Here is a 12932-nt window from a genome sequence, read left to right on the forward strand (position 1 = left end):
TCTTTCGTGAGACAGAATTGGAAAATAAAGTGCTTTATTGCTGAGGATCCGAGAGAGCTTCGGGGCAGCTGTCTATGGACTAGGACTGAAGTCCCTTACCTTTTTGGAGGCTTTTGTGAACAGGGATACGTAGGGCTTTGACAATTCAGCCCCCTACAAGGCAAGGAAGTGTGGTTTGGGTGATGGCAGGAGGCCAGTAGGAGGAGCAGGATGTGCTCAGAGAGATGCGTTTTCCTCTCAACTCTGCCCAGGCATGCTCGGTGACAGCACGGTGGGGCAGATCCAACAGAAACTGCCCAAATGGTACCAGTCAGCCCCTCCGGTGGATCGCTGGTTTCAATCACTGCAGGCACATGACACCTTCCTAAACCCACCCCAAGTCCTGCAAATCCCTACCACTGGGCTGAACACGAGGGGCTGAACAAAGAAGGACCAGAATCGGGTGACCCACTGCCTGCAGGAGTGTGTCTCAACCCGCCTGGCTACTCTGGCCCCAGGCTAATGTGTGTCCTCCAGAAGGGGGCAGCCCGGAGCTAAGACACCCCTCCTGCTGGGGGGGAGCGGCGGATGAGGGGAGCATGTGCCCTCCCCAGTCAAGGAAGCATGGTCACGCAGGGCTGATGTCACTTGGCAAGGGGCAGCTGTAGGGCCAGATGAAAGGAGTGACTCTTCTCATTGTTCCCCTCATTGCCCTGCTCAGCCAGGATGGGTGTCAGAGAGTCGAAGCAGATCCTGGTGATCAGGATGTGCCTCGACCGCCCTGGCCACCTCTGTGTGTAGAGCCAGGGCAAAAGAGCCCAGGCTGTGGCAGCTTTGCTGGGCAGCAAGAGAGGAGACCCCGAGAAACATGAGTGTACACACATTTCCAACGCACCCCTAGACCTGGGCCCTGTACACCCATCAACGCTCTCTCCCCAGCAACACACCTGGGGAATGCCCGGGGCCCTGAGCTGCCCGGAGGTCACAGGCAGGGGCCATGCAGCACCAGACAACCTCCCATGGTTGAGTTTGGGCAAGGGTGGGGAGAAGGGCTTAGAAGTGTGGTTCTCCAACTCAGCAGCCTTCCTTAATACTCCCTGGCCTCCCGCAACTGTGCCAAGTACTCCTCCTCAGGGGGGTTGTCCACGCAGGCCCGGCCATTGTTGGGCGGCCGCACCGCATGGTAGCGGCTCCAGTCCCCTTTGCACAGGATCCAGGGCAGCGTGTCCACTTTGAAGTGCAGCTCTGGGGAGAAGTCAGTGCTGACCAAGTCAGGCGCACCGGCACCCTTGCCTCGGGTCAGCAGCCGGCTGCCCTCATCGTAGCAGCAGTGCTGGGCAGCCAGGGTGCTGCTCTCGCCCGACAGCAGCGAGCGCAGGCAGAAGCGTGCTGTGGGCTGGTACACGTCCAGGCGCTCGTGTGGGCCGCTGGCGTCCCTCCACCGGAAGCTGCGGCCCTGGAGCTCGTCCTGCAGGCTCACGGCCCTGGACACCGCCTCTAGCGGGTAGGCACAGGGGCAGCTGGGCAGGTCCTGCAGCACCTGGCTCAGATACTTGGCTAGGAAGTCGCTCTTGCAGTTCAGCCACTTCTCACAGCTGTCCACATCTGCAGAGGGCAAGGAGGTCCGGCAGGGCAGCCGGTCAGAGCGGCAGGCCTTGGGTGGCATGAGGATGCTCGGGGTCAGTAACGAGGAGAGGAGGCCCAGATCCTGGCTGAGACAAAGGCGTGGCTTTGGGCCTTAAGGTCAGGACTGGAAGGACCCAAACCAGGTCTAGGGACGTTTAAGGGCCACCCCACACCTGCCACACAAGACGCTGTCACTGAAAATAGACACTGGCCAGGGCCTGGAGCAAGAGCCCGGGGGCCCTCTGCTGGGCAGGTGCTGGACAGTGGGAAAGACTGCGATTTGGGAAAGGAACTGGGGTAGGTGGGGTCAGGGACAGCAGTTTTTAACCAACAGTTAAGAAAGTGTTTTTCAATATATTAACCAGTAAGCCATGCTTGGTTTGTTGTTCTGCTTTCTTGTTTTTGTTTCTAGGCAGGGTCTTGCTAAGTGGCCCAGGCTGGCTGCAAACCTTCAATCCTGCCTCAGCCCTTGAGTAGCTGCGAGCAGAGGTGTGTGCCACGGTCTTAGGCCATCACCTGACCTTGGCTCATACCCCGGGCTCCTGGGGCTCCCTCTGTCTATACTGCCCTCCTCCTCTCTCTCTTCCTGGAAAATGTGGCCTCTGATTCTGGCCACAGAGTAAATCGCCCCGTTCTCTTTGCTCCCAGATCTTCGGAGCCTGTTTTGCAATGCTGTGCCCCTGGTGGTCATGTGTGCCCCCCACCAGCCACTGCCTACCTGCCTTGGGAGGTACGGTGAGACCAAGAGACACAGACTCCCAGCCGCCTGGAAGGGCATTCTTGGAATCTGCCACCTAACCCGTTTTGACAGCTCCACATCCCCTTACCCAGACATCCTGCACAGAAGCCTCCAAAAAGTGACCAGGAGGAGGTCAGAATGTCCCTTCCCCACCGTGCTGCCAGGGAAGACAAACACCCCTGAGGATTCCCAAGCTCTAGCTGCCATCGCAATGGCCTTCTCTGGAGGAGCACGGGCTGGGACATGCCAGTGGGCCTGGCACAGCAATGCCAGGTAGATGGAGGCCTAGTTCCTGCCATTGGAACCTCACCCACCTGAGAAGAGTTCTCCCCCGACTCCCTGGCCCTCACTGACCTGCGCCAAGCATGTCCGTAGCATTGTAGGCCAGGGGCTGCCACCCCTCGCTGGGGAAGCCCAAGGTGTCCTCGTGCTCAGCACCTTTGGGAAGAGAGGAGGCCGGGCTGTGGCACCCCAGGGCACCTCTGTGCTCCCAGTGGGGAAGCCCGGCCCTTCCTGCACTGTGGTCCAGAGTTGCCGGGACAGGCCTGGGTTGCAGGACCACCATATCTGTGAGCTTCCGGCAGCCCCTTCCCCAAGCCCGCCCCTCTTATAAGGGCCGACACCCACATTTCCAGGGCTGAAAGCCAGAGTCTAAGCCATACCAAGCACTCTGATGCAGGGGCTGGGGCTCATCTCACCAGGACACGGGGGCAGGCTGCACACTCGGGACTCGGTGGCAGTGCAGGCATAGCCACAGGGCCGAGTCCTCTGCTGGCTGCCACTGCTGCACCTCCCACTGCAGGGAGACCAGGGGCTCCACTCCTCCTGTGGCTCATAGTCTGGGTCAAGGCAGGAAGCTGAATGTGAGTGCATACAGCCCACAGGGCCCCCTGGTGCAGATTAGTAAAAAGTGCCCCTTCCTTAGCTGGCTGCAGCCCGTGTTGCTAGGGCTCGTGCCTAGTGTACAATGCATGGGCAGGAGCTCAGCCCCCACCTGTTCCTTGAACTAGGTACCCTTGTGCAGTGAACAACCTGTGCCAATGTGTCAAGGGTCCCTCCAGAGATGGCACAAACCCCAGCCACTCATTCTGGTCCAACACAGAATAAGAAAGGCCACCTGACCTCTATCTGTGTGACCTCAGACACGGCCCCCTACATCTCTGAGCTACAGTTGCTTCTTTGTTTTGTCCTATTGGGGATGAAACCCAGGGGCACTCTACCACTGAGCTACATCCCCAGCCCTTTTTCATTTTTAAGGCAGGGTCTAAATTGCTCAGATTGGCTTGGAACTGGAGATCCTCCTGCCTCAGCCTCCCAAATATATAGCTAGGATTATAGGCATGTACCACTGCACCTGGCTTGAGCTGTAGTTTTTATGTCAGTCAAAACCTGGGTTGCTAATATTACCCTGGCACTGGGGTTATGAAAGGGTGTCCCTGCTGCCCTTCTTGAGGGACCTAGTCCTGATGTGACGAGACTCAAATACACTGTGCCTGGGCCTGCGGCCCTCAGCCTGAGCAGGGCTCAAATCCTGGGGCTGTCTGCAGACCCCAAAGGGCTGGTGTCCTGGCTCGCTCCCAGCTTCCAGGAGGCCGCAGCAGACAGGCACCAGGCTTAGAAAAGTGAATAGGAGAAAAGCTGAATGTTGTGACATTCTTTCAGATTACATTCTTTTGGAAAACCAGGAAGAACTTGTCACAACTCGATCTTCATCACAGGCACCTTGGTTCAAAGACAAAACCCAAAGTTTGGGAGAAATGGCTGCAATGGTGCATGAAGCATGTCTGCACCTTGGGCAAACCAGACCCATCACAGAAAGCAAAACTCATCCTCACGGGAGGCCGACCAGCCCTGGGGGATATTTTCTGAATGATCTGTGCTGTTGTGTCTTTTTCTAAAACAATCAAACAAACAAACAAAAAAACTAAAAAACCTAACGCTTTGCTGGCGTTTTACATCTATTAACTCAGTGCTCCTCCCAACCAGCCTATCTGTTGAAGGCTGTGCCGTCCACATCTTATGAAAGGAACCGAGGCACAGACAGGGGAAGTAACTGCCCAAGGTCACTCAGCTGGTTCAGGGTAGACCCAGGACTAAAATCCACCCTGAAAATAAGTGGTAAGATTAATAATATTCATCAGTTTGCTGGAAACCAATAGACATAAATATATAATATGAACAGATGTCTTTTGTTTAGGGGGTCTCAAGGCTGTTGTGAGGGTCAAATGTTGTTGGGAAAACAAACAAACAAAAACCCCAGTTTTTTCGAGCTGCTGTCATGTCGCTTTGGAGTCCATAACAGAGTCTGCAAGCTCCTGGTCTCCCCAGCTCAGCGCTCTGGTCACCATCATTTCCGCTCAGGACCGAGGGCAGCAGCAGGGATGGGGGCGCGGGGTGGGGGGTGTGCTCACCATAGCTGTCTGGCTCCTCGAAGGCCCAGTCCCCAGGGTCCAGCCAGCCCCAGGCCCAGCCGTCTGTGGCCCCACTGGACCACGGCTCCTCCTCCTCCTGCTTGTCCTCACTGCCCTCCTGGTCCTCGGGCTCCCCATGTTCCACAATGTGCTGCTTCTCCCCTTTGTCCTCTAGGGCTCCACCTTTGAGGCCAGTGGCCCCCTCTTCACCCTCCAGGTAGCCCCAGAAGAGGGGCCAGAAGAACTCTTTGGTGGGCAGCCACCTAGGAGCGCCCTGGGGCCAGCGATTGCCGGGCTCGGCCAGCAGGTCCATCTCCACCTCAGCCTGGGGGTCCTCCACTACCTCGATGGTCACCTGCAGGGAGACAGACACCAAGCAGGGAAGCCTCAGAGCAGGACTCCGAGGAGAGGGCAGGTGATGGGCTGCAGTGCAGCCAGAGGCCCAACCTTGCCTCCAGGCAGCTGTCTGTCCCAGACCGCAGCCACTCAGGGCACGTGGGGCACACGGGAGATTCCTGCACCCAGCCGCTCATGCGGATGTACTGAGTCTGGGAGAGGACAGGCATGGCGGTTTCAGTTTGGGCCACAGTTGAGAGCTCCTAGTTTAAAAGAAGCTGCCTTTGAATTCTTTCCCCCCCCACACCCAGGGCTGAAAATTGAACCCAGGGTCTTCCCATTAAGCTGCAGCCCTAGACCTTTTTATTTTGAGACAGGGTCTAAGTTGCTAAGTTGCCCAGGTTGGGCTAGAAATCCTGCCTTTGCCTCCCAGAGTGCTGGGTTTCTAGGCATGTGCCACCATGCCTGGAGGAGCTGGCTTTGAATTCTGGTTCTGCACACACAGTTCTTCCATTTCTTCAGGGCAGGGCTGGAAAACGACAGTAAATACCAAATCTTCAAGCAGCACTTGGGAAGGGCTCTCTACCCAAATTAAGCAGGGGGAATAAATAAAATAAAATCATTTAACTTTAAAACATTAATTTTGGCTACTGTCAAGTAATAGGAGGTCACTAATCAAAATTTGGGGGAAAACAGCAAAACATAAAGAAGAAAATGAGTATTTCCCTTAAAACTATGTATATGTTTATGTTTGCTTTTACATATATTTAATCCATCTGAATTTAATTTTGTAGAGCTGGGTGTTGCAGTGCATGCATATTAATCTCAGCACCTGGGAGCCTGGGGCAGGAGGATTGCTGCAAGTTTGATACCAGCCTGGGCTACAAAGTGAGTTCAAGGCCAGCCTGAACTGCATAGTGAGACCCTGTCTCAAAAAGACAAAAAAAAAAATTTTTTTTTTTTTTAAAAAGACAAACAAAAAATTTTTTAAGCCTTTCCATCTTTTATTTCTCCAAGAGCTTCTGTTTTACTTGGCCGTCAGCACTTTCACCACGATTTTCTGCTCTTGCATAAGGAAAGCACGCTCTATCCTGTCCGGCCACACTCGGCACACACGGCCTGAGCCCTGCTGGCGCTTCTTCGTTTCAGATAATCTCATGAGAACTTTAGGCCGCACGAACACCTCGAAGTCTGCCCGGGAGCACACCGCGTGCAGATTTGGGGCCTTCCCAACCTTCTCGGTATAGAGGTACACAATTCTACATCCCGGGTTCGGACAGCCTGGTTTTGTTAGAGGCCATGTTGTAGGAAAGCCGGCCGGTGTGGCAAGCGCTGCACCACTGTGAAAGGCTGCCAGTTCCCCTTCCAAAGCCCGAAGACTTTTAGAACAGCGGTGTGAAAACATGGGCGTTAAGATCTGAACTTCCCACGACTTGACTGGTCCCCGGCTCTTGAAGGCGGCAAAGCCCCAGGTGGCGAGTTCAGCTCCTCCACGCTTCACAAGTGCCGCCAGGACTAACAGGTTTCCGAAGCTAAAACTGAGGATTTGCTCACCACCAGCCTCCTTCCTACACCCCTTAGCTTTAGGCTGGCTCAAAGAACTGTCCCAGAACTCCTAGATCCCACAAAAATTATTTAAACATTTTAAAAAATGAATTTAATGTTGTATATAGAGTAAGTCAAATTTAATCTTCCAGACAGGCAAACAATTGTTTCAGAAAAATGTGTTGCAAGCAGGGGTGGTGGTGCACACCTGTAATTCTAGCACTCAGGAGGCTGAAGCAGGAGGACTGCTGCAAGTTTGAGGTCGGCCTGGGCTCCATAAGTGAGACCTTGTCTCAAAAAAAAGGTGTTGCAAAGTCCCCTTTCTCTATCAGTCTGCAATGCTAGTTGTGTAATACATGTATGTGTGGGTATCAGAGGAAAAAGCAAACCATTTTCCCCACAACACACTCAAATATCAAAAAAAGAAGGAAATGAAAATCATCTATATTCCATTACTGACAGATAATCTAGTTTTTTGTATGTTTATAGGTATGTGTGTACATATAAGTCATATATGTACAGAGGGAGGGGAGACAGAGAGAAATATACTTTTCCTTAGATGCACTTTAAAACAGTTATTTTGGGGGTAGTGCTGGAGATCGAACCCAAAGGCTTCACACTGAGCTATATATACTCAGCCCGTTTTTGCTTTTTATTTTGAAACAGGGTCTTGCCAAGTCACTACGTTACCCAAATTGGGCTTGAAATTACCATCTTCCTGACTGAGCCTTCTACAGTGCTGGTAGGCATGGGCCACCACGCCTGGTTTAAAACACTTTTAGAATGTTACGCTCTACACTTTTGTGGCTTTTTCTCCCTCTCTCTCTCTCCCCTTTTTTTTTTGGCGAAAGTGTAGGCCAGGCTGGCCTCAAACTCACAGCGGTCCTCCTGGCTCAGCCTCCTCCTGGCTCAGCCTCCCAGTGCTGGGATGAAAGGCGCAAGCTACACACCTGGCTCTCTCCCTTAAAGTACTCTCCAAACTGCAGCTGCGGCACAGACAGGCAGAATCACCAGCCTCAGAGCTCCAGCACAGGCGAGGGATGTGCAGCGGGACTGTGCTACCGCTCTGGCTTCCCATTTGGGACCGGGGATCCCCATGTGCCAGCCCACCCTGTTCTGCACTGAAGCCCTTCTTTAGGGGCCTGCAGCAAGGGGATGGGACTGGGTGGCAGGGGGAGACCAGACGTTTCGCTTTTCTCAAAGAAACCTCTCCTGTATTCCTGGAGCTACCCACAGGTGACAAAATGCGCATTTCCCCCTTATTCAGTCCTCCTGCCAGCCCTGCCTCGTTGCTGCCGTCTGCCCCTTACAAGGCTGGGAGAGCTGAGAGTTGAGGGGCAGGTGCCCTCCCGCACACCACACCACAGGCAGGGACGAGCCTCTGTGCTACACACAGGCCTTCCGCCGCCCGGGGAGGGGACACAGCATGGGGCTGGCCCCAGCCCAGCTCCTCTCCAGGTGGCCTGTGGCCTAAAGTCTCACCTGCATGTTGGGGTTTGGGGCGCTCAAGTCTGTATTAGCCAATACCGGCAGCTTCTGCAGCTCCAGCAGCAAGGGCGCGTCCTCCAGGGTCCCGGGAGGGGTGGCCTTGCCTGCAGCTATGGCTGCTGGCTCCGGAAGAGTCTGGCGCCTGGACATCGAGGTTTGCAGGTGGGTTTCAGGGAACAACAGAGATGCCGCCTCTTCCCCAGGGAGGGAGGCTGGGGTCTGGGGAGAGAGGGAAGGCTGGTGACCTCCTCCTGAGGCTTGTCAGAAGGACTCAGGAGCCCTCGGGTCTGACCATGCCACACTCCCACCCTGTGACTTAAGTCTGCCAGGAGGCGGACGCTGAACCTGAATCTAAACGCTACCTGCTTTAACGCCCCCCACAGAGAGGTGAGGTGTAGCTGGGCAGCCCGAGGGCTGTGTGCACAAACAGGGTCTACTGACACCCACGTGAGGCAGGATCAGCACAGCGCAGCTTCCCTGAGCTGCCCACGAAGAACCCAGAAGGAAGGAGTTGTTCAAGACAGCGGGTCCAGTGAGCTGTTTGCATGCTACCTGCTCGGATATCTCTGGCCCGCCCCCTTTCCCTGCTGTGTACCCCACGCCAGAGCAGGAGGTCCCCCAGAGACGTGGTGTGGTTGGTCCTGCCTCCTGGAAAGTCACCTGCCCTGACAGAGCCATCAGCACAGGAGCTGTATTTCGGGCATCTCCTTCCTCCAGGCACTGGTATGGTGAGTTCATCCCCTCTGCCAGCTGCCGGCCACACAGCCCACCAGGACTGTCCTTGGTTCAGCTTGGAGAGTAAGAGAAAGGCCTGCCCCAGGGTTCCCCAGTGCAGACAAGGAGGTACTGGGGAGTCAGCAGCCACCACTTACCTCCAGATCTCCATGACAGGGTACCTTCATGGATCTGGGGGGCTGTGAGTCAGAGGATCCTGCCTTACTCACGCCTTAGCTGTGACCCACTCCTGTCCTCACCCCTACAGAGGGACGGCACAGTTAGGAACACTCACAGCTGGGTGTTGCAGTGCATGCATATTAATCTCAGCACTTGGGAGCCTGGGGCAGGAGGATTGCTGCAAGTTTGATACCAGCCTGGGCTACAAAACGAGCTCAAGGCCAGCCTGAACTGCATAGCAAGACCCTCTCTCAAAAAGACAAAACAACAACAACAACAACAACAACAAAAAGCCCCCAAACAAAAAACAAACACTCTCACATAAGCTTGGGTCCAAATGCCAGCTCAACTTTTTACTAACTCCCAACTTGATGATTTCCTCATCTGCAAAATAACGATGATAATTCCTACTTGGGAGGAATATCAGAATTTTATTTCTCAAGCACTTGCACAGCGCTTCACTAGCAGTCCTCCCCATTTCACAGACAATTGGCAATTAAGGCACAGAGAGGGTCGGCAACGTGGCTGAAGTTGCAGACCGTTAGTGGTAAAGCCAGGATTTGAATTAGGCCTTCTAGCCCAGGCCCCACACTCTCACCCTGCACGCTGTAGGGCTAAGGTGAGAGGGCTGAGTCCCTTTCACAAACCAGGCGCTTAGTCAGTCTACTCTCTCACTCCCACTGACTGTTTTCTTGCAACGTTGGAAACAGATATTCAGAATCTTGTTTCTTTTCCCTTCATCTCCTTTTCTATGGTCCCAGATGCCTGGATCCGAGGCTCCTGCACTTCACTCGGGTCTCAGAGCAGCTATGGGTTCTTCTACCTCATCCTGACCCAGCCTGGGGTCTCGCTGAGTCACAGTGCTCTGGTCCAGACAGCCTAGGTGGGACAGCAGACGGTGGAGAGAGGAGTAAGGGAGCACTGGATCCCTGCACTCACCCGCCCCCAGTGCTCTGTCCCAGAAGCTCCCACCCCAATTGCACCAGAGCCCTAACTGCGCCTGTGCCACTTGCTCAGCAGCCCCTCGGCTGGAAACAGGCAGGCTCCAGGCGGCGGGGCCAGGGACAGGAGGCCACCCAGGCTGGTCTTGCTCCCTCGCCACAGAAAGGTGGTGCAGAGGTGACGTGATGGCTCTCAGCTGGGGACATCTGTGGTTGTCACCACAGGAGGGGGTTCTACTAGCACCTAGAGAGCAGAGGCTGGGGACACTGCCCTGTGTTATACTGCACAGGACAGCCCCACAACAACAAGCTGTCCTAAGACCCCCTGCTGCGGCCAGCTGCCTGAGCGCAGCCTGTGGGCCCTGGCAGGGGACACGCACTTTGCGAGCTCCTTTACCTGTGAAGTGGGAACAACGGTGGAGAAGAGTGGAGCCCGAGGCCTGCAGTCCCATAGGCGCCCAGAACGTTCCTTTCCAGCCCTCCCTCCCTCTCCGCAGACTGCAGCCCAGTCGGAGCACAGCATGCACAAAGACCAGAGGAGTCCCGGCCGCAGGCCCCAGCAGCCCATGCTGCACTCCAGCACTGGAGCTGCCCCTAGAGCCTCCTGCTCTGCGCAGCAGCCATCAGGGACCTCCTGGGACTGCAAAGGGACAGGGGAACATCCTGTCTCAGGGGGGCTCCCTGAGGCCAGGACTCCAGAGCAGGGGTTCCCTCGGAGGGTGACTCCAGGCGACGCCAACAGGCACTAGCAGTGCCCATCAAGCTTGTCCATCAAGAGTGTCCATCACGCTTGCGGCCATGGTGGGCTGCTGAGGCTCACTTCCACAGTGTGCCTCTGGGAGCTGCTATGGCGCTACGCCTGTTATCCCGCCAGAGGGGAGGCAGCCAGGTACTTACACGCCAACTCTGCCAGTCACTGGTGGGAGGCTGCTGGGCGGGAGAGGGCATGCCCTCCAGCACTGTAGGCTGCCTGCGGAGTAGCAGGCTACAGCCAGTGAAAGCCCTCAGGCAACTGAACCCTGGCTACTGGGCACAGGGCTGGGTGATGTGGGCGGATACCAAGAGCTCTGACCACAGCCCAGGCTCCCAGCCACACATGCCAACTAGAATGGACATTCTGGGCAGGCAGGACTTTTGGTCTGCTTTGTTCAGTGTCCCCAGTGCTTAGCACAGGGCCTGGCACACTGTAGAAGCACCATCAGTCACTGCTGGGTAAACAGAGAGGGCAAAGGACTCAGGTAAGGTCACAGCAACAGCGCTGGGATTCAGACTCCGGTCTGCCGCTCCCATCAGCATGCACAGGGCCACACACGCAGGACGGTGACGTTCACCTGTGACCACCCTCTGTTCACGAGACACCACCACGTCCAGCATCTTGTCTGGCACTCGGTGTGGCTGTAATGAGTACAGACCGGAGTCCACATGACTTGTGTTCAAACCCCAACTCATACGCTTAGCAGCTGTGTGATCTCGGCGTGTTACTGCCTGCTTTCCCTCTGGGAACCAGGGACTCAGCAGGGGCAGTGTCTTTGGGGGCTGCTGAGTTAGACCGTGGCCTTGCTCCACGTGCAAATCCCCACCTCCATTCTTTTAGGAGGTGGTGTCACGGCCCAGACAGTTCCCAGTCTCTCTGACACACAGATGCACACACACACGCACACACGCACCCCTGCTATCCTAGGCATGGCCAGGCAGCCCTGACTCTGCTGTTTCAGGAGCACAGCAGTGATCCAATCCCCAGAAGCCCTCACTGTGTGATGGGCATTGCTACCTGTGTCAGCTCTTTCAGCTCCTGGGTTTCCCTCCCCTGGGCCTCAGGGGTCCGGAACTCCTTCCAGGGAACAGCATCCAGGGCCAGGTGCAGCCCAGCCCCTCCCTTCCCTGCAGCCCCAGTGGCTGAGACCCAGGTGGGTCCCAAGGAACCAGGCTGCATACTCAGTGCCTCATTGCTCAGTAGTTCCGGCCTCCCAGGAGAGGCCAGAGGCTGCCTTCCCAGCAAGTGGTCCTTCAGCCAGGCCCGGGACAAGGACAGAGGGGGGGGGCTGGATGTCCCCCATCAGCTTCCGATTGGTACATCCTGTTCTAACCCTCGCACCCTGGCACCAGTGCAGCCTCAACACACCTCACCATAACAAAGAGCCGCAGAGGCGGAGCACACTGTCCCCAGCACAGGGACGGTTCCGTGGTGTGCCTCACGTCGGGATTAATGCTCGCTGTTCCTATTTTGAGATACTTACAAGCCCTACAGGCTATGTAGCGAGTTCTGCTGAGCACCCTATATGAACTGACTGAATCCTCACCACTCCTCTGTGGGCAGGGACTAGCATCATCCTTATTTCATAGAAAGGCTCCAGGGATCAGAGAGGTGAAGTCACTTGCTGGGTTCAGTCTGGCCAGTCAGGAGAAGGAAACAGAGGCCTGGACAAAACATGGATTCTGTCCATAGCCAGCGCCACCTTCCCACCTCATTCCTCTCTGTCTCAGCTCTAAGGCACCCGCAGGCCGGGAGGAAAGCGCGCTCTGCGTCTTAGCAAGAGCACAACAGACGTCCCTGGCTGTAGACGACCGGCACCCAGCAAGCTGGGGAAGCCAAGTTACTACCTCAGCTTGCCTCAGTTCACACTCAAAGGGGCTCAGATCTGTGGCAGAGTCGAATTGAGAGGATGCACGGGGGCTCACGTGACCCTCTGGATCTCAGCGTCCCCCCACCCCACCAAGCGCCAGCGGGCGACGGTCGCTCCGGGCCAGGAAGGTGCAGGGCAGGGCGCACAGAGAGGAAGCCAGGCCTGCGCGGGTGTCGGGACACCTCACCCGTCGCTTAAATGAACTTTGTCCCAGGCTAGCCCGCTACAGCCAGGGCTCAGAAGGGGAGGCCGCTGGGGCGCGGAGCACCCGGCCGTCGCCCGTGCCGGCGGGCGCGTCTGGTAGCGTCTGCCGCTCTCCCCGGGTGGGGGCCGTCAGAGCGCCGACCCC

General features: G+C 56.1%; 2 protein-coding genes across 2 annotated transcripts in view; both read right to left on the minus strand.

The window, feature by feature from the left end:
- Positions 1–17: 17 nt before the first annotated feature.
- The window catches only part of Ism2 (isthmin 2), a gene marked incomplete in the record, with an annotated part of 13461 nt that continues 546 nt past the window's right edge, over positions 18–12932 (minus strand). The window contains 5 exon segments of the mRNA XM_013517160.1: positions 18–1584; positions 2699–2782; positions 3007–3183; positions 4756–5110; positions 8119–8343. Coding sequence (XP_013372614.1) covers positions 1067–1584; positions 2699–2782; positions 3007–3183; positions 4756–5110; positions 8119–8343 — 1359 coding nt within the window.
- LOC106149150 (60S ribosomal protein L34-like) lies at positions 6075–6864 on the minus strand. The gene has a single exon (XM_013517161.1). It carries the CDS (start codon positions 6494–6496, stop codon positions 6119–6121), a length of 378 nt encoding a protein of 125 aa, XP_013372615.1. The 5' UTR covers positions 6497–6864; the 3' UTR covers positions 6075–6118.

The sequence above is a fragment of the Chinchilla lanigera genome, unplaced genomic scaffold (assembly GCF_000276665.1).
Source record: "Chinchilla lanigera isolate Chin_1 unplaced genomic scaffold, ChiLan1.0 scaffold00037, whole genome shotgun sequence".
NCBI classification, from domain to species: Eukaryota; Metazoa; Chordata; class Mammalia; order Rodentia; family Chinchillidae; genus Chinchilla; species Chinchilla lanigera.

Coding starts and splice junctions, on each gene's coding strand:
- LOC106149150 (XM_013517161.1), bottom strand. CDS start 6,496: ATGTTTTCACACCGCTGTTCTAAAAGTCTTCGGGCTTTGGAAGGGGAA.